The 22057-nt window shown below is 44.8% G+C and overlaps 1 protein-coding gene and 1 pseudogene across 1 annotated transcript; one reads left to right on the forward strand and one right to left on the reverse strand.

Moving 5' to 3' along the window:
- On the forward strand, nt 1-6609 carry LOC119323629 (annotated as a pseudogene).
- A 10050-nt stretch (nt 6610-16659) lies between these two features.
- On the reverse strand, nt 16660-21121 carry LOC119325293 (zinc finger BED domain-containing protein RICESLEEPER 2-like). Its single transcript, XM_037599043.1, has 2 exons — nt 21033-21121; nt 16660-19262 (listed from the first exon to the last, which is right to left on the reverse strand). The coding sequence occupies exon 2, from the start codon at nt 19226-19228 to the stop codon at nt 16889-16891; it is 2340 nt and encodes a 779-aa protein (XP_037454940.1). The 5' UTR covers nt 19229-19262; nt 21033-21121; the 3' UTR covers nt 16660-16888.
- Nucleotides 21122-22057: the final 936 nt, after the last annotated feature.

Below are 22057 nucleotides of genomic sequence, written 5' to 3' on the forward strand. Positions count from 1 at the left end.
ATGGCCTCCAAACAGATGCTGCATACGAATCAAGGACAAGAGGAAACAAGCTATGATCGCAACTCCAGTGCTCAGGTGTCTTCTCTTGTTTCAGTTAGTTCTCTTATATGTCTTTGACACTTGGATTATCGATCGGAAGTGTTTCATACCTAGCTTATATTATTGATTGATCAACAAGAAATGAGGAAGTTAAGGACACCAATCACACCATTGAGCCAAGAGATAGGCTAGATTTTTCTGACGAACTACAACTTGACTGCAGAGTGTTGAACAGAACAAGATGAGACCCCTGATAGAAGCAGCCATCCTTGACTTATGCAGCAGCAGCAGCACCACCACCACCACCATGTTGCCAACGAAGATGGTGGTCGCCGATCTGGGTTGCTCCTCTGGCCCAAACGCTCTAACACTGGTGTCAACAGCTGTCCAGGCTATACACAATCATTGCCTTTGTGCGGAGCAGAAACGTCTTGCCCTTCGAGGGGGACGTGGTACGTGTTATATAGGGGATTGCAAGTCCCTGATACGCGTACAAGTTGTTGAAGATACATGACTTGAGGGAGAAGGCGTATATGAGATAAGAAGTCTAGTTACAGCTGAATACAGGATTTAAACCAACCATGCGGCTATCTATCTCATCTATCTCCTAGTACATATCTCGTTTGACACCCTCCCTTAATCACAACTTCATCAAGTTGAGATTATGCTTGAAGTCTTCGAAACTCCTTGTAGGCAAAGCTTTTGTAAACCCATCTGCCACTTGATCCCGTGAATGAATGAAACGAATGTCCAAGAGTTTATCAGCAACTCTTTCTCTGACAAAATGAAAATCTATTTCAATGTGTTTTGTTCTGGCAAGAAATATTGGGTTTGCAGACAGATAGGTGGCACCAAGGTTATCACACCATAAGCATGGAGCTTGAGAGCTTTTCACACCTAACTCCTTCAAGATAGACTGTACCCATATGATTTCTGGTGTTGCATTGGCCAAAGCCTTGTATTCTGCTTCAGTGCTGGACTTGGAAACTGCGACTTGTTTTCTGGCACACCATGATATAAGATTGGGTCCAAAAAATACTGCAAAGTCACCAGTTGAGCGTTTGTCATCCAAACATCCTGCCCAATTTGAATCAGAAAAGGCACTGACAAGAGTAGAGGGTGACTTGCTGAAATTTAGACCAACATTCAAAGTATACTTGACATATCTGACAATGCGCTTGGCTGCAGTCAAGTGAACTGTAGTGGGTGCATGTAGGAACTGACATACTTTGTTGACAGCAAAAGAAATGTCTGGCTTGGTCAATGTTAAGTATTGAAGTGCATCTACAAGACTTCTGTATTTTGTACTATCCTCTGAACTCAAAAGTGTTCCTTCTGTAAGAGACAATTTTTCTATACTAGAGAGAGGAGCAGGTGTGGGCTTACAACCTTGCAAGCCTACCTTCCTTACCAAATCTGTTGCATATTTTTCTTGAGAGAGATGTAGCCCATCCTTGTGCTGCTTCACCTCAATTCCTAGGAAGTAATGTAGTTCCCCTAGATCCTTGAGAGCGAATTCAGCACCTAAATCCTTCAGGAGTCCTGATATTGCCTCATCAGATGAGCTTGTGATGATAATATCATCAACATATATAAGAACAAACATGGAGGTGTTGAACTTGTTATAAATGAACAAGGAGGTGTCATATTTGGAAGGAACAAAGCCAAGTGTCTGCATCTTTTTACTGAGACGGGAATACCAATGCCCTTGGAGCTTGTTTCAGTCCATATAATGCTTTATCCAAGTTGCACACATAAGAAGGTATATGTTTGCTTTCAAACCCAGGAGGTTGTTTCATGTACACTTCCTCTTCCAAAACACCATGGAGAAACGCGTTATGTACATCTAGTTGTCGAAGGCTCCGTCCCCTGGAAAAAGCAATAGACAATACAAGACGAATGGTAGCAGCTTTTACAACTGAACTAAAAGTATCCTCGTAGTCTATGTCATACCGTTGTTTGAAGCCTTTTGCAACTAGTCTAGCCTTATAATGATCAATGGTTCTGTGAGACTTTCTCTTAATTCTGAATACCCACTTGAAGTCAATGAGGTTTTTACCTTGCTTTGGAGGAACCAAGTGCCATGTCTTGTTTTTCTCAAGAGCCTTATATTCTTCTAGCATTGCCTTTTTCCACTTTTCATCACCGAGAGCCTCTTCAATTGTGTTGGGCTCACCTGGTTCACTTGTGGAACAAACTAGACCATATTTGGTTATGTGTTTGTAATTTTTTGGTTGAATCACACCTTGTTGTAGTCTTGTGCGGCGCTCTGGGGATCCAGCGGAATCAGCAGCCACAGAAGATCCCGCAGGGGCCAGATCAGCAGCGGGGCCCGAGGAAGATCTGCCCGCCACTGTCGGTTCCTGGTGCACAGGATTTTCTGTGGCAACAGCTCGAGGCAATGGTAAGGAAGGTGCCGCAGACGATCCGGAGCTGCCGATGGGCTCATCATGAGCTCGTGATTGCGCGGGCCCGTCTGAGTCAGGAGCTGGCCTCACATCCGCCTAACGCGTGAGGACACGCCTCTTGTAACAGATAGGCTGGTCCACGAAGCGCGCGCGGTCCGGGCCACCGTCGAACTGCCGCGTGGCAGCGGGAGACTGGCGCGGGCTGGAGGGCGCGTCTCGCCCTGTCAGGAGGGGCCACGCGTCATGCGGCGGGCTGCTGGGGCCCATGCGACCGACCGCGCCTGGTGCGTCTGGCCCGTCTGGCGCAGGCGTGTGGCTGGCGGCTGGCACGGATCCCGGAGGCGATCGCCTGGGCGTCTGCAGCTCCGATCCCGAGGGAGATATGCTCCCCACGCCATGACACATGCGATGAAGCCCATCTGGATGGATGTCTTCACCGTTTGAGTTGATTTCTTCGCCGTTTTCTTCTCTGTTTCCGAAGTTTGGTGCTCCTGTAACATCATTAGATGACTCATGCGCAAGAGGGTTAGCCAACATATGATCAGGACAATTATCAACGCCCCCTTGATCATAACCGGAGAGATTTGGAGGAAGCAAAAGAATTTCTTTTTGAAGTAGAGCACCGACATTTGGGTGAAGATCTGAAAAGGGGAACTTGGTCTCATCAAAGACCACATCACGTGATATATAGACTCGACCAGTGGAGATGTCAAGGCATTTCACACCTTTGTGTTGGGCACTGTACCCAAGAAAAGCACATTGGATTGACCGAAACATTAGCTTGCGCTTGTTGTATGGGCGTAGGTTAGGCCAGCACGCACACCCAAACAGACGAAGAGTGGAATAGTCAGGTTTGACATGAAGAAGGCGTTCTACTGGAGTTTTGTTATTTATAACATGACTAGGGAGCATGTTGATAATATGAACAGCAGTAAGAAACGGTTCGTCCCAAAACTTTAAGGGCATGGACGCGTGAGCTAGGAGAGCAAGGCCAACCTCAACAATGTGACGGTGTTTGCGTTCAGCTGAGCTATTTTGTTGGTGAGCATGGGGGCATGACACATGGTGTGAGATGCCAAGGGTTTGGAAGAAGGAGTTCAACTTCTAGTATTCCCCTTCCCAGTCAGACTGAACAACTATGATTTTGGAATCAAATTTATGCTCAACAAGTGCTTGAAAGTTTTTGAACACTTGGAAAATGTCAGATCTTTTCTTAAGAAGATAGATCCATGAAAACTTATTGTAGTCATCAATAAAGCTTACGTAGTAAGTGTGCCTAACAAAAGAGCTAGGGGCCGGTCCCCAAACATCGGAAAAAATCAATTGCAATTGTTGAGTAGACACACTAGTAGAAATTGGATAGGGGAGCTGATGACTTTTAGCTCGCTGACAAGAATCACAAATAGTTTCAACATTGCGCTCACCAACATACGGGAGCTTATTTTTCCTAAGAAGTTTTTCAACTAAAGCAAAAGAAGCATGTCCTAAACAATCGTGCCATCGTGTTGATGAGAGTTTGACAACACCAAAAGCTTGTTTATTGAATATTGTGCGCTCCGGAATCAACGGGTAAAGCCCTCGAACACATCTACCACAATAGAAGATTCTCTTTGTGGCCTGATCCTTAATCAAAAAGAAATATGGATGAAATTCAAGAAAAACGTGATTATCAAGAGCAATTCTATGAACAGAAAGAAGGCCTTTGTTGGCACTAGGGACATGCAAGATTTTCTTAAGATGAATTTTTCTTAGGGGGGTAAGAAAAAATGAGTGACCAATGTGGTTTATCCTCATACCTTCACCACTAGCTGTGTGGATTTGATCCTGGCCGCGATATTTTTCCTTCATGGTCACCTTTTCAAGTTCATTGGTGATGTGGTTGGTGGCGCCACTGTCAACGTACCAGTTGGTGTCGATCCTGTAGGAGCCATCCGCAGCAGCAACAAGTTTGTCCTCGTCTTGGGAGGAGTCGTCGTCGCCGTAGCGGTACCAGCAGTCTTTGGCCGTATGCCCTAGCTTGCCATAGATTTGGCAGCGAGGTGCATCCGGTCGTGACCGGGTAGAGCCACCGCAACGGCCCCTGTTGTTGCCAGAAGAGGGTCGTCCGCCGCCGCGAGTGCTGTTGCCGTGTCCCCCGCCCGAGGTCTTTCCCCTGGTGCGAGGTGAGCCACGCTGATGAGAGGAGCCTCCGCCGCCGCGCCCACGGAAGGTTGCGTTGGCCGACGACTTAAAGCCACCTGAAGACTGGAAGAGCGCCACGCACTGGTCGAAGTTGCTCATCATGGAGAAGAGCTCGTCGAGGGAGACCAGCGTGGTGCGGGCGTCGAGGGCAGACACCAGGGGGTGGTAATCCATGTCCAACCCATGGAGGATGTAGGAGATAAGATCGTCGTCCTGCAGAGGCTTGCCGGCCGCGGCGAGTTCGTCTGCGAGGCCGCGCATGTGGGCGAAGTAGGTGGCGATGGATTGGTTCCCCTTCTGCGCGTTGATGAGGGCCGTGCGGATGTTGTTCACCCGGCTGAGGGACTGTGACGAGAACATGCTGGCTAGAGCATCCCAAAGCACGGGAGACGTGGTGATCGCGGTCACCTGCATGAGGACCTCCTTGGACAGATTGTTGAGCAGGTAACCAAGAACCTGCTGGTCCTCCCGTACCCAGATTGGGTGGAGAGGGTTGGGCGTCGATGACTCCTTCCCGTCTTTGTCCTTGCTGACGAGGAGTCAGGCCGGCTCCTGTGTGGTTCCGTCGGCATAGCCGAAGCCACCGGCGCCCCGCAGCTACGACACGATCTGGACGCGCCACAGAACATAGTTCGTGCGGGTAAGCTTCTCCGTGACCTGTTGGTTGAGGTTTGGGTGGGAGGAGCCGAAGGAAGACATGGCTAGGGCACTAATGGCGATGAGCGAGGCTAGATGAGATTGGAAGAGGAGGCTCTGTATACCATGTGCGGAGCAGAAACGTCTTACCCTTCGAGGGGGACGTGGTACGTGTTATATAGGGGATTGCGAGTCCCTGATATGTGCACAAGTTGTTGGAGATACATGACTTGAGGGAGAAGACTTATAGGAGATAAGAAGTCTAGTTACAATTGAATACAGGATTTATACCAACCATGCGGCTATCTATCTCATCTATCTCCTAGTACATATCTCGTTTGACAGCCTTCAGTTCGTACAGTCACCATCAGAAGTGTGTGTGCTCCTCAACGACCTCCCCCACAACGACTTCAACACGGTGATGAAGAGCCTGATCACGCTCCATCAAGGAAATGACCCTGTTGTCGTGAGCGGTGTCGCACCAGGGTCATTTTACGAGAGGCTCTTCACTAGTGCCTCCTTGCATCTTGTCTGCTCATCCAACAGCCTGCATTGGCTCTCAAAGGGTGTGAGTTTGATGCTGCTCGATGGGTTGATTTGTTCCATTACTTTTGGATTCATAAGCAAAACCTTATCTTTGCAGACTCTTGAAGTGCTTACTAGTAACAAGATCTCGGCGTATGACATATATGAGCATGCTAAGCTTCAAACGCTCCCTATCGTCTTTGAGGCTTATGCACAACAGTTCAGGAAAGATTTCACACTTTTCCTCAAGCTAAGAGCCAAAGAATTGGTTCCAGGAGGTCGGATGGTTATTTCTCTTCCAGGGAGGCGTTCCGATGAACTTGCTTCCGAATTTTATCACCTCTGGGAAACCTTGGCTCAGATTTTACGTGTCATGGCCATAGAGGTACGCGACCTTACTTTTCTAACATAGCATTATGTGATTTTCTAACCAACACATGGCTATTTGATATCTGTGGTCTTTTGGCATCATCGGTAGGGTGTGATCGACAAAGCAAAGTTCAATTCTTTCTATATGCCAATGCATGGACCTTTCGATGAAGAGCTGAGGGTGATCATCCAAGAAGAAGGTTCGTTTTCGATCAGTGAGATGTGGGTGCACGACCCCTGAAGCGGTGTGGACAATGCACTCATGGTCCCAAGTATGTTCGCAAGTATGATGGGAGCTGTATTTGAGCCGATAATTGTCCAACATTTTGGGAATGTCATGGATGAATTCATGGCGTGCATGGAGCAGCGATGGAGCCAGCCGGGCAGCTTGAAGGAAGAAGTTGCCGGAAACCCGCTAGTTATGCTGGTTGTATCAATCACGAAGGCATGACCAGGTAACTGCTTTTTATACTTGCTTGCCTTGTTTTAAAGGTACACTACACACCTTGTGACCTTGTCTCCTTTGATCTTTATGGTTAGTATCTAGTAGAACAGTGACCTGTTAGGCCCCTGTTAAGAGATTATAGTGTGTCTTGAGATTTTAAAAGGCGACGAACAATACATAGCACTTCATTATTATGGGTTTTTATCAGTTTTGCCATCGGCTGTCTAATGCTACTCAGTTTTGCCATTAAATGTTTTCACTAATCAAAAATGCCACTGTTCCGTTAGACACAAACTCAGAAATGCCATTTTTCATCGTTACCGTCTGGTCAATGCATGTTGACTGAAGGTAGATGACGAAACTACCCCTATCCCATTTGTAAGGGGCGCATGAGAAAAAGATAATTAAATTTGGGAGGATGGGGGATCGAACCGGAGAGCACAGGCTGCACAGCACGCGAGCTAACCAACTGACCCTGGCAAGCACTTAGTTTTGTTAGGAGATATACGTTTCATATGCAGATATCCAAACCTAACTAAACAGAACCCTTATCTAATCTTTTACCGATCTGTTCCTGGCAGTTTCCCCAGTAGGATCGGAACCAAATATCCCCAGCCACCGCCGCCGCCTGCCAAACTCCTCACCTGGCACCGCCGGTCGCCGGGCTGCCCACCCAGCTCCGGCGCGCCCCCACTCGCCGCAGCCGCGGTGCCTCCCGCCAAAGTGCCTCCACCCACCGCAACTTTGGCTCTTCCTCCCGACGGGCACCGCCACCGGAGGCAGGCAGCTCTGGCGCTTCTCCCGCCATACTCCGCAGCTCCTCCCGAGTCTTGAAGGGCAGTTGTTCCACGGCAGTGGCGACGAACAACACGACCGAATCAGAGGGTTGCCTCGGCCACAGGACGCCCCAGCATGACATAGGCTCTGAAATTCCTGCATTGTGAGTGTACTAATTCTCAGTGTGCGTGTGTGGTTCAATATAACTTGTAGAGGTCGAAATTTGTATGTATAATATGTAGTAGCTGACTTTGCCTTACTGATAATCGCATGCAATTTGGTCTTGTGTTCCTGATGGTCAGGATGGATGCGGATACTGCTTGTATGCTGACAGTTAGGATGGAAACAAGCTGTGAGAATAGCGATGGTCTCAAGCGATATGTTGGCGGCTTTGATTTTCATCTATTCGTAGAACCTAGTATCACACACAAAACATTGCTGCACAAACTGTGTGATACCTATCCATGGGGGTGGCGTGATTACGTTGAGTTGAAGTACTATGACAGGGAGCAGAATAAATGGGTTGCTGTTGTATGTGATGATGATGCAGCTTTGACGTTTGGAAAACATCAAGATTCAAAGAAAATATCTATGCAAATTGAGGTTCTTCAAAAATCCCAAACTCCTAGCACACCTAGCCATAATCCACCTACACAACCTTGTTACAGTGAGAGTCAACATACAGGGAGTCAGGCAGTTGATGTTGATATAGTCAACATACAGGGAGTCAGGCAGTCTAATAGTGTTGATGATGCTAATAGAGACATAACCGATGATGCTATACCTGATGATGCTATTCTCTCGGATAATGATGATGAGCGGCAGTATCCAGACTTAGTCAAGAAGTCTACCAAAGAAGATGATTCGGCAGATATGGAAGAGGAAGATAATCCTCCAGCATATGAATCCACTGACACTGAAGAGGAAGAAGAGAATAGAGACATGGGTTTAGTTGATGAAGAGGAAGAGGAGGAGGAGGACAAACCTGTTGTAGTATATAACAAGGAGAATCCATTATTTACAGAAGGCTCGGTATTCCCCTCTTTGTTGGACTGCAAGAATGCACTTTCTACGTTTGCAATTAAACGTGAATTTGACTATACAGTCGAAAAGAGTGATTCTAAGAGGCTGAGAGCAAGTTGTGCATATAAGAGGTGTAAGTGGAGAATTCATGGCTCTTATATGAGGAATAGCACAATATTTCAGGTATAACTTGCTAACATCTAATTGATTTGTTTATTGTACCCTTTATTTTGTGGAACTGGTAACTATACAAATGTGGCAAGTTTAACATACTAGCAACATACTAACTGATTTTGTTGTTTCCTACAGATCAAGGTGTGTCCTTTCTCTCATACATGCCCAACTAAGCTGAGAAGTGAGAAGTTCAAGCCGGCAAAGAGCAGGTGGGTTGCTGATGTTGTGCTGGAGTGGGTGAGAAAGAACCCAGATATTGGCCCTACTGCTCTTCAAGAGAAGATCCATGAGAAGTACCACTTCACGGTGCCATACATGCGTGTATCTCGTGGTAAGGACAAAGCAATGGATATGATTAGTGGAAAATGGGAAGATAGCTTCCATCGTCTCTACAGTTTCAAGGCTGAGGTGGAGAAGTGTTCTCCTGGTAGTGTAGTGGAAATAGACAAAGAAACTGTGCAGTACAAGATCAAAGGAAAGGTGAGGGAGAAGGAATGCTTTAGGAGGGTGTTTGTTTCATTCAAGGCATGTTGGCAAGGCTTTTTAAATGGATGTTGACCATACTTGGCCGTAGACTCAACTGCACTAAATGGGAGATTCAAAGGGCAACTAGCTTCTGCTTGTGCCATTGATGGCCGTAATTGGCTTTACCCTGTTGCATATGGGGTGCTAGAGACAGAATCATCTAAAAGTTGGGCTTGGTTTCTTCAAAATCTGCGTGGGCTTATTGGGCATCCTGAAGGACTAGTCATACACACTGACGCTTGCAAAGGTTTAGAGACAGCAGTAGAACAAGTGTGGCCTGGAGTGGAGCATAGGGAGTGTATGAGGCATCTTGCTGCAAATTTTCGAAAAAAATACAAGGGCAAGGTCTATGATGATAATCTTTGGGCTGCAAGCTTAACTTTCAGCTCTAGAAAGCACAACTGGCATATGAAACAAATCCTTGCTAAGAAGAGTGTCCAATAATATATGGCTGAACACCACACAAAGATATGGTATAGAAGCAAGTTTAATGAAATATGCAAGGTTGACTACGTCAATAACAACCTCGCAGAGTCATTTAATAGCAAAGTCAGAAAAGTTAAGTCTCTTCTTATTGTCGACATGTTGGACAAGATTAGGCAGATGATAATGGAGAAGTTTGATCTGCGGATGAGGATAGCATTAGAAAAATGGCTTGGCCATCTCATAATACCAAGTGTGATAAAGGCACTGCATGCCAAATCCAAAGGTAAATATGTTGTACTCTTTCAATTGATTAATTTCATAACAACTCAATTCAATAATTAATGTTTTGTGTTCTTTTCAGGGCTGATGATGATGGTAATTAGACATAGTGATGTTGAGGCAGAAATTACTGCAGTGGACAAAGAGAATAGGGAATGGAGGTACCCTGTTGACATCGCAAAGGAAACATGTAGCTGCAGGCAATGGCAGGTCAAGGGTTTGCCATGTATCCATGCCCTGTACTTTATTACTTCACTACGAGGTCCAGTATCAGAAATTGAATCATATGTACATGAGTTCTACTCCGTTGCAAAATTTAAGGCTGCGTATGCGGACAACATACCTGCAATGGTAGGCAAGCAACAATAGGACATTGTTGACCCTGGCTTCAAACTACATGCTCTAGTGTTGAGCAGGCCAATAGGCCGACCAAGGAAGTCTAGAATTAGATCTAGTGCTGAAGGTGCTGGCGTGGGCGCTAGGAAAAGGAAGTGCAAGCGATGCGGAGGCTTCGGGCACATTGCCAGATTGTGCACAAATCCAGTTGACCCAGCATTTGGAGAAGATGAGGCTGACCTCCAAGCTAGGGAAGCCCCTTTTGTGGCAGGAGAAGGCGACCCTGAACTATCAATGGTTGCAAGTTCTGCTAGGTAACATCAAAAGAACATGTGCTTTTCTATATGTATTTTCAACATCTATTTTCATTCTTTTTTGCAACATGACTAACTTCTGTACAGCTCAAAGAAAAGTGTGAAGAAAACAAGTGTGAAGAAAACAAGTGTGAAGAAAACAAGTGTGAAGAACACTAGGAAAAGGAAGGACATGCAAAATGAAGTTTGTACCACAACCGATGGACCTGCAAGTGGATTTGTTTCGTCTCCCATGCATATTCGAATTGCAAATGCGGAACTACCAGACAGTCCTGCTAAAAATACAAGAAGCAAAAAGAAGCTACATATGTGAAGTTTGTGTGATCGTGACCTTTTGCTTGTGAACCTGGACATGTTTCCTTTCAACCTTATGCATGTTTGAGAATTTGGACCTTTATATTTCGACCAGGTGGATGTTATTGAACCTTATTTATGTTTGTGAACCTGATTTGTGTGTGCTGAAAAAACAACAAGTTGATATTTCGAACCTTATTTATGTCTGTGAACCACTTTGTGTTTGTGTCGTTTTCAGAAAAATGGGCAGCAACCATGCTGAAATTTTCAGAGAAATTTAGAATACCATGTGATCGTGCTGTCATGTGTTGTTTCTGTCAATTAGTATGTGACCGTCAAAAAATTTGGGCGTGGCGGTCTGCCTCATTTGTTTATGTCTACTAGTACCAGACAGATTCTTCCAGCCGGCCAGCCGCTCATGCAGATGTGTTGTCCATACTAACTTTCAAACCCAAGTTCAATTAGCTAGGAACAAGAAAATATACGAGACGTTGCTGTGTTGGAATATTATTGCATATGATCATATAAGGCATATATCTGCTTCTACATTAGAACACCTCCTTAGCTTAGTTGGTTAGCTCGTGCGCTTCTGTACCGTGTGGTCTTGGGTTTGAATCCCCAGCCTCCCAAGTTTTGTTCTTTTTTTCTCATGCGCCCCTTACAAATGGGATAGGGGTAGTTTCGTCATCTAACTTCAGTCAACGTGTATTGACCAAACGGTAACGGTGAAAAATGGTCTTTTTGAGCTTGATCTAACAGAACAGTGGCATTTTTGAGTAGTGAAAATGTTTAGTGGCAAAACTGAGTAGCGTTAGACAGCCGGTGGCAAAACTGATAAAAACCCCATTATTTAACACATCCTTGAGTGTTGTGAAAGTTTTCATATCTATATATGACTGCTCAAGATTGTAACCTTGCTCTCTCTCTTTTTCCTTTTTATTTGACAAAATGGTCTCGATGTGTTATTTGTTTCTGAAGATTAAATTTGCTCAGGTGATTATGAACCAAACACGGAAAAAAAAACTTACAAGAGACTGCAGGGAGGATATAAGAGCAGAAACAAGACTAAAACACTGCTCGAGACTGTAACACTTATTCTGATTTATATCTCCCTTTTCTTTCAGAAAGATGACGGGTTTTTTGTTTTTTCGTGTAACTCAGTTATATTACAATTTTAGTCATGGCGACAGTTGACAGTATTGTAATACTTACTGTGTGATCCGTTCCATAACAATGTGTGCCCACTCCAATTTACTGCTCTTGGTCTTATTCAGTGAAAGATCTTACTCAGCTGACGGGTTCGTGTTAATGACTTAATGCTAACAATGTACCAGAAATTCCAGTAAAACAGAGAATGTACTGGAAGTTCAGTTAACATTCTGTTTCTATATATGCTCAGTAGTAAGAGCCAACAAAATTTAACCATGCCACTAGTGGCCGAATCATTGAGAAATGTGTGTCTGTTCTCCGAGCATACATGATGTCCTGCTGACTATAAAGTCACTGAAGGTAAAGTAGGATGGCATGGCGCATTGTGCTTGTTTGATTGGTCGTTTTAAATGGATTATGCGGCACTGCATTTATTTATACGAAGCAAGAATCAAGAGGCGTAAAATCTATGACCTTCGAGCATTTCAAATCTCGTCGTTGTTGAGGCACATACCTTATAATCGTGGACATGTCTGCATTAAGGATCCACGGTGTAGATATTACTCCCTCTCTTCTGGTTTAAAGGGCTCAACTACAAAATATCTTCATGTTTGAGAGTGGATGCACCTTCGTTCTCTTTTCTTGCTAGTTCATCTATGACATGTTGCTATTAAGTACTCCCTCTGTCCTGGTGCATAGGGCATCTAAGGAGGTGCATCGCAACACAAGTACATGGAGATTGGATGGAGGATATTACACCATAAATCAATGGCAATAATGACTTCTTGCCCACTTGGAAAATTGGGAGGAGCCAATCACTACGTTGGTTTCCCATGTCATTAATTACTAAAGAGCAACATGCAAATCTTATTTAATGTGTTAGTCAATATAAATAGCAGCATGCATAAGAAAAATTAATGATCTCTTTCCACACATGGTGACTTATATATTTGGAATACTAGTTTTTTATTAGACGCTCTATGCACCTGAACGAAGGGAGTACTAATTTTCAGTTGAGAAAAGAACAAGTCAAACTACCTTGATGTAATTTACAGGGTTTGCTACTTCTCATCTAGATAAGAATTAACTATGTCTCATCTAACTCCTATATCTTTTGATTAATAAAATAAAATAAAAAGAAGACAAAAAACAACATGAATCTTCATGTAAAATCAAATGGTGTAGGAGTTATAAGAGAATTAGAGGCACCCATAATTTATCTCATCATTGTTATGATTGGAAAAATATTTTATAATGGTTTCTCATGTTGTGATGTGACCTATCTTGTTAAAAGTTTTGCCTTTGATTATTAAAATTTTAATCATCCCTTTTAGCTCAAAATTAGCTCAAGATCACTAGAAGTTGAGCACGAGATACTTTCTACAGCTCAACCTTGAGCTTCATTCAGAAGTTCAGTATAAATTGAGTTGAGCCTGTTTCAACTCGCTCAAACTCAACTCTACCTATGAATGCCTATAGATGTAATGATTTTTGCTCTCCTTGAAGAAGAAAATCCCTTTTGTTTAAAAAACACTTATAGCTACTGCTCACATGTTATAATTCACAACACGTATCAGGTCTGACAAAACAATTGTGCACACTCATTTTTGTTATGCGTCGTTACTTCACGAAGGTAGTCCTTCCGTGGCCTTGAAATTCCTTTTGTGTTCCATTGCAAAAAAAAAAAAAGATTCCTTTTGTGTTGTTACTGAACTTATTTTTCTGGAGTAGTTATTATTGAACTAGTACTATTGATTCTTTTTCACTTAGAAGAAGGAACTTGTACACGAATGTGGGCCGAACCCAGCGCCCCAGCCCAGCTCAAGTCACACTCCTTACTTCACGAAGGAACTTGTAGATGAATCTGCCGAAAGACCTAACACTCCACTCCACTCCCACCTCCCCTCCACCGCAACCACCCACCAGCACCAGCCAGTCAGCCACAGCCGGCGACCATGGCGGGGGATGCCACGGCAGCAGCAGCGACGCCTCTCCTCCACGGCCTCCTAGATGACATCGTCCTGTGGGAGATCCTCGTCCGCCTCGACCCCAAATCCCTCCTCTGCTGCCGTTCGCCGTGCCTGGCGCTGCGCCACCTCCAACGGCCGCTTCCTCGCCCACCACGCCCGCCAACCTGCCCTCACCATCTTCTCTGCATTATCGTGCAATAGCAATACCAGCCACCATGACATCACCGCCTTCGACCACCGGGCCGCTGCCGCCGCCCAGCTCCACACCGTCGCCCGGCTTGACAAACCATTCAGTGTGCCAGCCTCCTGCGACGGCCTTCTTGTCCTCTCCATGTTATCAAAAAAGGCTTTCGTCCCACTTTATATATAGGCGTCGTATCAAGTGCATCCGTGGTCGGTCATGCATCCCTGTATCCGCGGCTCCTTGGCCAGCCGATCAAGATCTCATGGACTGGATCAAAAGCAATAGAAACTGCAAAAACACACCCGCACCAGCTCTCGGTTATGTGTGCTAATTTGCTAATAACCCCTTGGGGGAACCAGCTCTCCTAATTTCCTGCTCCCCGTCTTCTCCCTTCCAAGCCCTAATCAAGGCCGCAGCATGCATCGCAACGACAGCCACGACGGCGGCTGCATGTGTTCGCAAGGACAATCTCCACGACCGCCCCAATGGAATGCATCCCTGAACTCCACTGAGCATGGTGGACACATCCTCACCGCGTGATACGCTGCAGCCGATCATCACGGCGGCTCCTGTTGTTATGGAGGTTTAACATGCATCAACAATGATGTATGGATCTTGCGTGGCCTTCTTTCTCCATAATTCAAGTGGTGACCCAGAGTACGCCGCTCCCCATCTGGCCATCAGGACGCCCATCTGACTTGCCCTGACACGGCTGCAAAAAATCCTACTGTTGCAGAATACAAACTGAACTGCAGTACGGTGCATGGAGCTTCAGGTAACACACCAAAAAGAACTAATTTTTTTTTTTTGAAACGAGGCAAAAGATACATGCGTACTTGTTGTCTCGGCGACTAATCATGTAGATGAATGTGCAGCTAGAGAATCTGGCAAAAGCTTGCAAACTCAAATGAATGAGGGAGAATTTGCTACATATATAAAAAAAGAAAGCCAATATTTCTCTATTCACGAGTTTAATAGATTTTTCTTGACCATGTCGCTTTTCAGTCCAGAGAGTTATGCCTGCTGATGATTATTATGATTCATTATTTATTTTTCAATACTCATCTTCTACGCCGAGATGCGCCTTTGGATGAAATGGTTCCGACTTCAGGTGTGAAGCACACTAGACAAGAGGAGTGTGATTTATCCAAAAGATACGAAAGGTATGTCCCTCAAGGACGACCAAGATTTCAAATACTAGAAGTTCACCCAGATTTTGCGCCTCTTGATGCTTGCTTTGAATAAATAATTGCACAGGGCCTCATGACCCATTTATAACGACCAACCAAGCAAGCACAATGTGCCATGCTGGCCTTCTTTACCTTCCGCTACTTTATGTCCAACAGAACATCGCGGACTATATGCGTACACACTAGCCTGAGAAGGCATCGGCCCCTGTACTCCTGCTTAAAAAATTAGACAGTTAAGACTCGCATGTGGTCGCTCTTGTTTCATTCCATCAGTTTTGATCCAATTGCACATGCTAATTCTCATTTGTAGCAAGGTACACCTACTGCCCTACTGGCCGGCCGTTGCACCGCGAAGAAGTTGCCGCTCGTAGTAAGGAGTAGTAACGTGGAGCTGGGGAGGAAAAGGAAACTGCCTAGAGACGAAAATGGCTAGACACTACCCGATCCCGATGCATGGCCATGGCGTGGAAAAGACGATGCAGTTTCACTACTCTTTCCTTGCATTTCGGCCAGGCCGCGTCGCCTTCCGCCGGGCGGCTCCGCGGTGGTGTCCACCCTGTTCCCTCTCCGGGGCCGGGGGCAACGGCAAGGTGATGGTCTCCGCGCCCGGCCACGGCTGGCTGGTGAGGTTCCTGCCCATGGGCTCCGGCCACGGCGTCTGGGAGGGCGTCTTGTTCCTCAAGTCCGTGTACGAGGCGCCCGGCGACATGTCGGTGCTGCAGCTCTGTGACGTGATGTCGGCCGGTGGCCAGCACGATGCTACTGACGACTGAAGAGGCGGCTCCGGCCGGGCCGGCTACCCTTGGCTTGATTTAGCATTTCTGATGGCAATCAATCAAAAATAATTATACTGCAGTGCGTGCTCGGATGTAGTTCAATTTGATTGCAACCGTGTGTGCTGATTGCTGTTTGAGTTCCGGCCTCGATCTTGCTTATGCACGTGTCAGTGCTTTGGTTACTACTCCCATCTTGTGATGTTTTAATTTGATGACTGGAAATAAATTCACCCATATAAATCAGGTTAATTGTTTTGGAATTTCAGAACAAAAGAGCAGATTACAAATGGCATGTGTTAACAGAAAACCCGAACAGATTACAAAAGTGAAATATGACCATTTCGTATTGCAGCACTTCAACCCAACCAACTTGATATTAACGAGCACCTAGGTAGCATATCACACTAACATAATTGAAGCCGAAGATATGCATGCATATCCCACCAACATAACTGAAGCATTTTTTTTTGCAGTTCTCTTGCAATTTAAAATCTTTTACATGGTATCAGGAATATGTATGTACACAATCAAATTAGAGAATCACAAGAAAAGAATAAGCCTGTATATACCGGTCATTGTAGAGAGGTAGAGCATCATATATAATTAAAACAATTGTATGGATATTTCCAGATAAGTATATGCATCTCGAGAGAAAACACATAAATAACTAAAAATAACCATGTTGAAGTAAATGTTGTAAAGCACATGAAAACAACAAATTCTCATGTCGATAGAATAACTCCGCTAGTTAAGTTCTACCTGGGGACAAACAGAATTGCTGAAACAGACCACCAGCCAATTCACAAACTCTCCCTGAAACAAGCCTACAGTTACGAGATCATATCACGAATGCATGCTTCAGCAGGACCTACTGCATTGCAGGAGTCGGTGTCTGCGAGGCAGGCGGTGAATGTGGAAGCCAGTCTTTGGCGCAAACAAGTGCCTCCACGATTTCAGGACGAAGCGAGCTTCTATAGTCATCGAGCATGCGGCTTCCTGTTACTGCGGAAAATATAGAGCCAACCGTGGTCACTGTGGACACCGGAATGGCCAAGACATCACGTGCCATCTTCGAGAGTGTTGGAAACCTGAGCGTGTTAAGCTTCCACCAGTTGAGAATGTCAAACTCTTGGATACTACGTGGCGTCAGGGATTCTTCCAGGTACTGCTCCAGTTCAGATTTTGAGGGCTGGGTTGTAGCAATCTCGGAAAGATACATGTCGAAGTCTTGAAGACCATCACCGGTGGAAGGTGGAGTTGTTTGAGTATTGTTCCCGCTGGCGGATTGTTCAACATAGACCGGTGGCTGTGCTACATACTCCTTGTAAAGCTCATGCGCTGAATCATTCACCACCTTAACATACTTTGCTGCCTCAACACCATAAATTTTCGAGTAACTGAACTCAACAAGCTTCATCTTAAAACGCGGATCCATCACAACAGCGACGGCTAACACGAGGTTGCAATCTTTCCAGTATTTGTCAAAACTCTCGTGCACATCTCTAGCAATGCTGCTGACAACTGGATCTTCATGTGCTGCGGCATTTGCCAGCTCTAGCTGAAGTTTCCAGGCTTCATGGAAAAAGATGTCTGAAGTTGGGTTCTCTACTGCCATGACGCTATGAGCGGAGTCATAGAGCAGCTTCAAATAATTGCTGGCAGCCTCAACTTTTTTCCAGTCCTCGGCTGAAGGTGCTTCATTATAGTTATCATCACATGTTTCTAGTATAGTGAAAGCCTGCCTATAATCCAGGGCAGCCAAGAGCATCAGATAGGTGGTGTCCCACTGGGTTGTAACATCCAGACAAAGGGTCTTGGTACCAGGGATCTCCAGCTGCAGAGCAATCTCAGCAAACTTTTCGTCGTGACTATCAGAGGCTTTTATGAACTTTATGCTTTCACGGATACCAGAGATGACGCCATGGACTGAAGCTATCACATCCTGTGCAGCTGCATTCAGGATATGTGCATAGCACCTTACAACAAATAGCTGGCCCTTAAGCATGACGCCGTTCTTATTGGAAAGATGATCTCTCAGGTTTGCACTGTAGATATCATGAGATGGGCAATCGTTATCCAATGTGATGGCGAGTAGCTTCTCCCTCATGCCCCAGTCAAAAAGGCTTCTGCTGATAGCTTCAGCAAGTGCATCCTGCGAATGAGGAGAAGCAACCATCATGAAATTAAGCACTCTTCGATGCACTCTCCACTCCGTGTCAATAAACTGCCCCGCAATTGACACATAGCCAAGAGTCTGACTAGTTATCCATAATCCTACGGTGAGGCTCATCCTTCCAGGCATAGTGCTTAATGCTTGCAGTAGGTTGTGTTTTTCTTTCAGATAAACAGCATACACTTCTCCCTCCATTGCATCAACGTCTGACAACTTGAAACACGGTTGCAGACTACCAATAAGAGCGCTGAAGGCTGGCTGTTGAACAATATGAAGTGGGTAGTCATGCAAAATGATGAGCTTTGCCAGATACAAGCTGCTACGTTCTTGATCAAATGTAGCGTTTGCAGAGCCATTTCGCCTGTAACGCCTCTTAGAAGGGCGTTCTATGGTACCCTCACCATCATTGTCAGCCACTTCTGCTAAAGGCAATGCCAGTTCCCTCTCTTGGTTTTTGATAACAGGACATGAACCCTGTATAATGTGCCTTTTGAGATGACTAGTACCTGCAATTTTTGCGCCAGAACTATATGCAAAGGTTCCCTTGCATAGGTTGCAGCATGCAATTCGGCATCTCTTATCCCCAGGCACATGTTGAATGGTGAAGTGCTCCCAGACTGGTGACTTCTTTTTCCGGCGTCTTGATGAGGTTGGTGGGCTCACACCAGCACAGACCAATGGATTACCATGGGCCATCTCATCACCATTGACCATGTTGTTAACTTGAGCCATCTCATTACTATGGATCATGGCATTAACTTGAACCATCTCATTACTGTGGATCATCTCACTACCATGGACCATCCCATTACCGTGGACCATCTCACTACTGTGGATCATCTCATTACCGTGGACCATCTCATTACCATTGATCACCATCTCGTCACCATGGACTATCTCGCTCTCTTGAACCATAATGTCACCATGGAGCATCTCACGGTAATGAACAATTTCACTGCTACTGATCATCTTGTTACTGACAGTCATCTCCCCATCATGCACCATTGCATTGTCATTGCTCTTTGGTTCACCCATGCTGAGAAAGAGTATCTTGATCAAACCCAAAAGCCTGACAATTTGGAATGATTGATCAAATAAAATCATGTCAGATCTAATGTAGTCAAATCAGATCACTTGGATCATATCATAAATAAGGCTAAAATAACTCAACTTAGATTTAAACATCACAGACAGCCAAACGAGATCTTACATAGCTTCTGTAAGACAGTTTCCAGTGCAACAAAAATTACTCTGCTTCAAACTGAATGTCTGAGATTTCAAGCAGAACAAAAAAACTAAAACAAGTTTGAATATGATGATAACATTTTCAGTCATCACTATTTCTCCTAGCAAGGCTCTGTCGGTATAATGCATATAGAGACAACACAAGTGTGAATATATCATTGAAAATCAAACGGAAAAGGAGGATCTATTGCGAGCCAGGAAAACACTGGAAGCGGATCAATAAATTTTCTAAAGGAATCATAACAGGAAACAAGATTAAGGTATAACTGGAGTAAGTAGACCACAACTCAAATGAACTTCCAGATTTGTACAAGATGGAGCTCATTGGTGTTAATTTATGATCAATCAAACACTAGATAAAGGTGATACGCATAATTTATATGTCTAAGTGTGTACAATGAAAGCAACCAATATATTTAATCTAAAATATGTTTGGCCCCGATCATTAAGAACTAGTACATTTATTTTTTTAGACTCATAAACATTTCTTGAGGATCAATATAATTAATCTAAAATATGTTTGGCCCCAATATAATTAATGAAAGCAAAACCCACTCCCGCAAGTTTGCAAGATACACCTGGTTTATATTCACATTTTACATTCGCAAGAATGACTGTAGAAATATTAAAACAATATTCAGTAATTAATCTGATTTCTTTCAGAATGAGTTTATGTTGCTAGCCTATCTCGGTCAAAATGCTCAAAGTGTGCCTTATATACATTAAAAGTATCTTGATCGAGCATATCAGTTCCCTATTTAATTAAATCTCTCCCTAATGACCGATGCAAAAAACATAGTTGGCAGCTTTATTCCCTATCTAACTGACAGAGAAGTTTGTTAGCCACAACTCAGTTCTTGAATATTAGTACAACAGCTCAGTTTTCCTGGTTTCCGTGTGAATGTGAACATCTACTTCAGTTAAGGTGCAAGAAGGGGTTAGTTAGTGAAACCTGAAACGTAAAACTTCAAATTCATGTGTATGTACATTGAGTTAGCTTGGATAACTAAACTTGTGCGGTCCAATTATCCAGGCCTGAAAGCATGGCGTGCATACTAGCTACGGTTCTTCCGGCAGCAAAGATTATCTTCTAGCTCATACGTACGAATGCAGTCGCAAAAGGTTACAAATGAAATTATGTACTCCCTCCGTCCGATAATACAAGATGCTATTACAACGAGCGGTTGTAATAACATCTTATTTTCAGGGGACGGAGGGAGTAGTAGTAGAAGCAAACACAGCAACTCTGCCTACGCGGCTGCGCCGTAACAGGCACCTGTCCACAGATCAGATCCCCAAACAAAGCCCCAGCCACCATGGCGTCTCCGAGATAACGAACTAGTACAAATCTTGCTGCTCGGACGAAAAAGAAGGCACGAACACTCCCAAGTCCCTTAACCACGAACAAGAACAACCCGGCCGCAGAACCGACGCCGGTAGCGAGGGGATTCTGGAACTGGCAACACACTGGGCCATGAGCGCACCGGCAAAACTTGTGCCCTAGACTGACAAATCCTGGACGAATGTGAGCTCCTGGCCGCGCAAGACGACGGGCGCTACAGAGAGGGGATTTGGAAAGGTTTGGAGAACTCACAGGAAGGAGGGAGGAGGAGGTGGTGGTGGCGGCGGCGTTCCGGACGGACCAGCGAGGGCTCGGCCCAAGAAGCGCCAAGGCCGAGCAAGACGCAGCAGATCTGGGCGACGGCGTGGCGGAGGTGTTGCGGGAGACGCTTTAATGGGCTCACGGGTCGCAGCCCATCGCATTAGGGTTCCAAGTTTCGGGCGCCGTGACGCACCGACCTGACCGTGGGCTCCTGGATTGGGTGGAATCTCTTTCTTCTCTTTCTCGGAAAAAAGAAACTGTTTTCGTCTCAGAACGTATCTTCATAAAAAATTTCTATTCATTCTATAAAAACTCTTTGTCTTCTTAAAGATATTTTTGTTTGTGAAACTTTGTCTAGATTTAGATACAACACGTATCTACAATGGTGCAAAATTTTAAATCCCAGATTTCAGACAAATCTCGAGAAAATAAAATAAGACCAACTACAAAGATTAATGTAAAGTGGGCCGTGAATTATACCTATTTCCTTTATCATTTGGCAATTTCATTTCTACAATTGGATCAGAAATTTTATAGTTCGATGTTTGATGTCGACACTATAATCTTTTTTTCTATAAACTTGTAAATAGAATAACTCGGTTTTTTCCCCGAAGAAACTTGCAATCTATTCATCATCTTGCCATGGTAGTATAGAGAACACTATAGCAAAAATTACAACCAAGTTCATGGACCACCTAGGCACGACTACGAGCACCGGAGCGAGTCAAAGACGTGTCACCGTAATGACTCATCCCTCACTGAAGTCGGGCAAACTTTGTTGTATTAGACAATCAAAAGTTGTCATGTTAGGGACCCATAGGACCACTACACCAGAACAACAAACCGTCACTAGAACAACAACCGTCGCTCATGAAAATAAGTGTAGATCGAAAGGATCTAGATAGAATACCAAAGTCTGAATCCAAACAAATCCATTGAAGGCCAGCACCGACTGAATCACGCGAGATACACAGAGACACACCTTCATACACCTCATATGATGGTAGACGCACCAT

This window comes from Triticum dicoccoides, chromosome 6B, assembly GCF_002162155.2.
Source record: "Triticum dicoccoides isolate Atlit2015 ecotype Zavitan chromosome 6B, WEW_v2.0, whole genome shotgun sequence".
NCBI lineage: Eukaryota > Viridiplantae > Streptophyta > Magnoliopsida > Poales > Poaceae > Triticum > Triticum dicoccoides.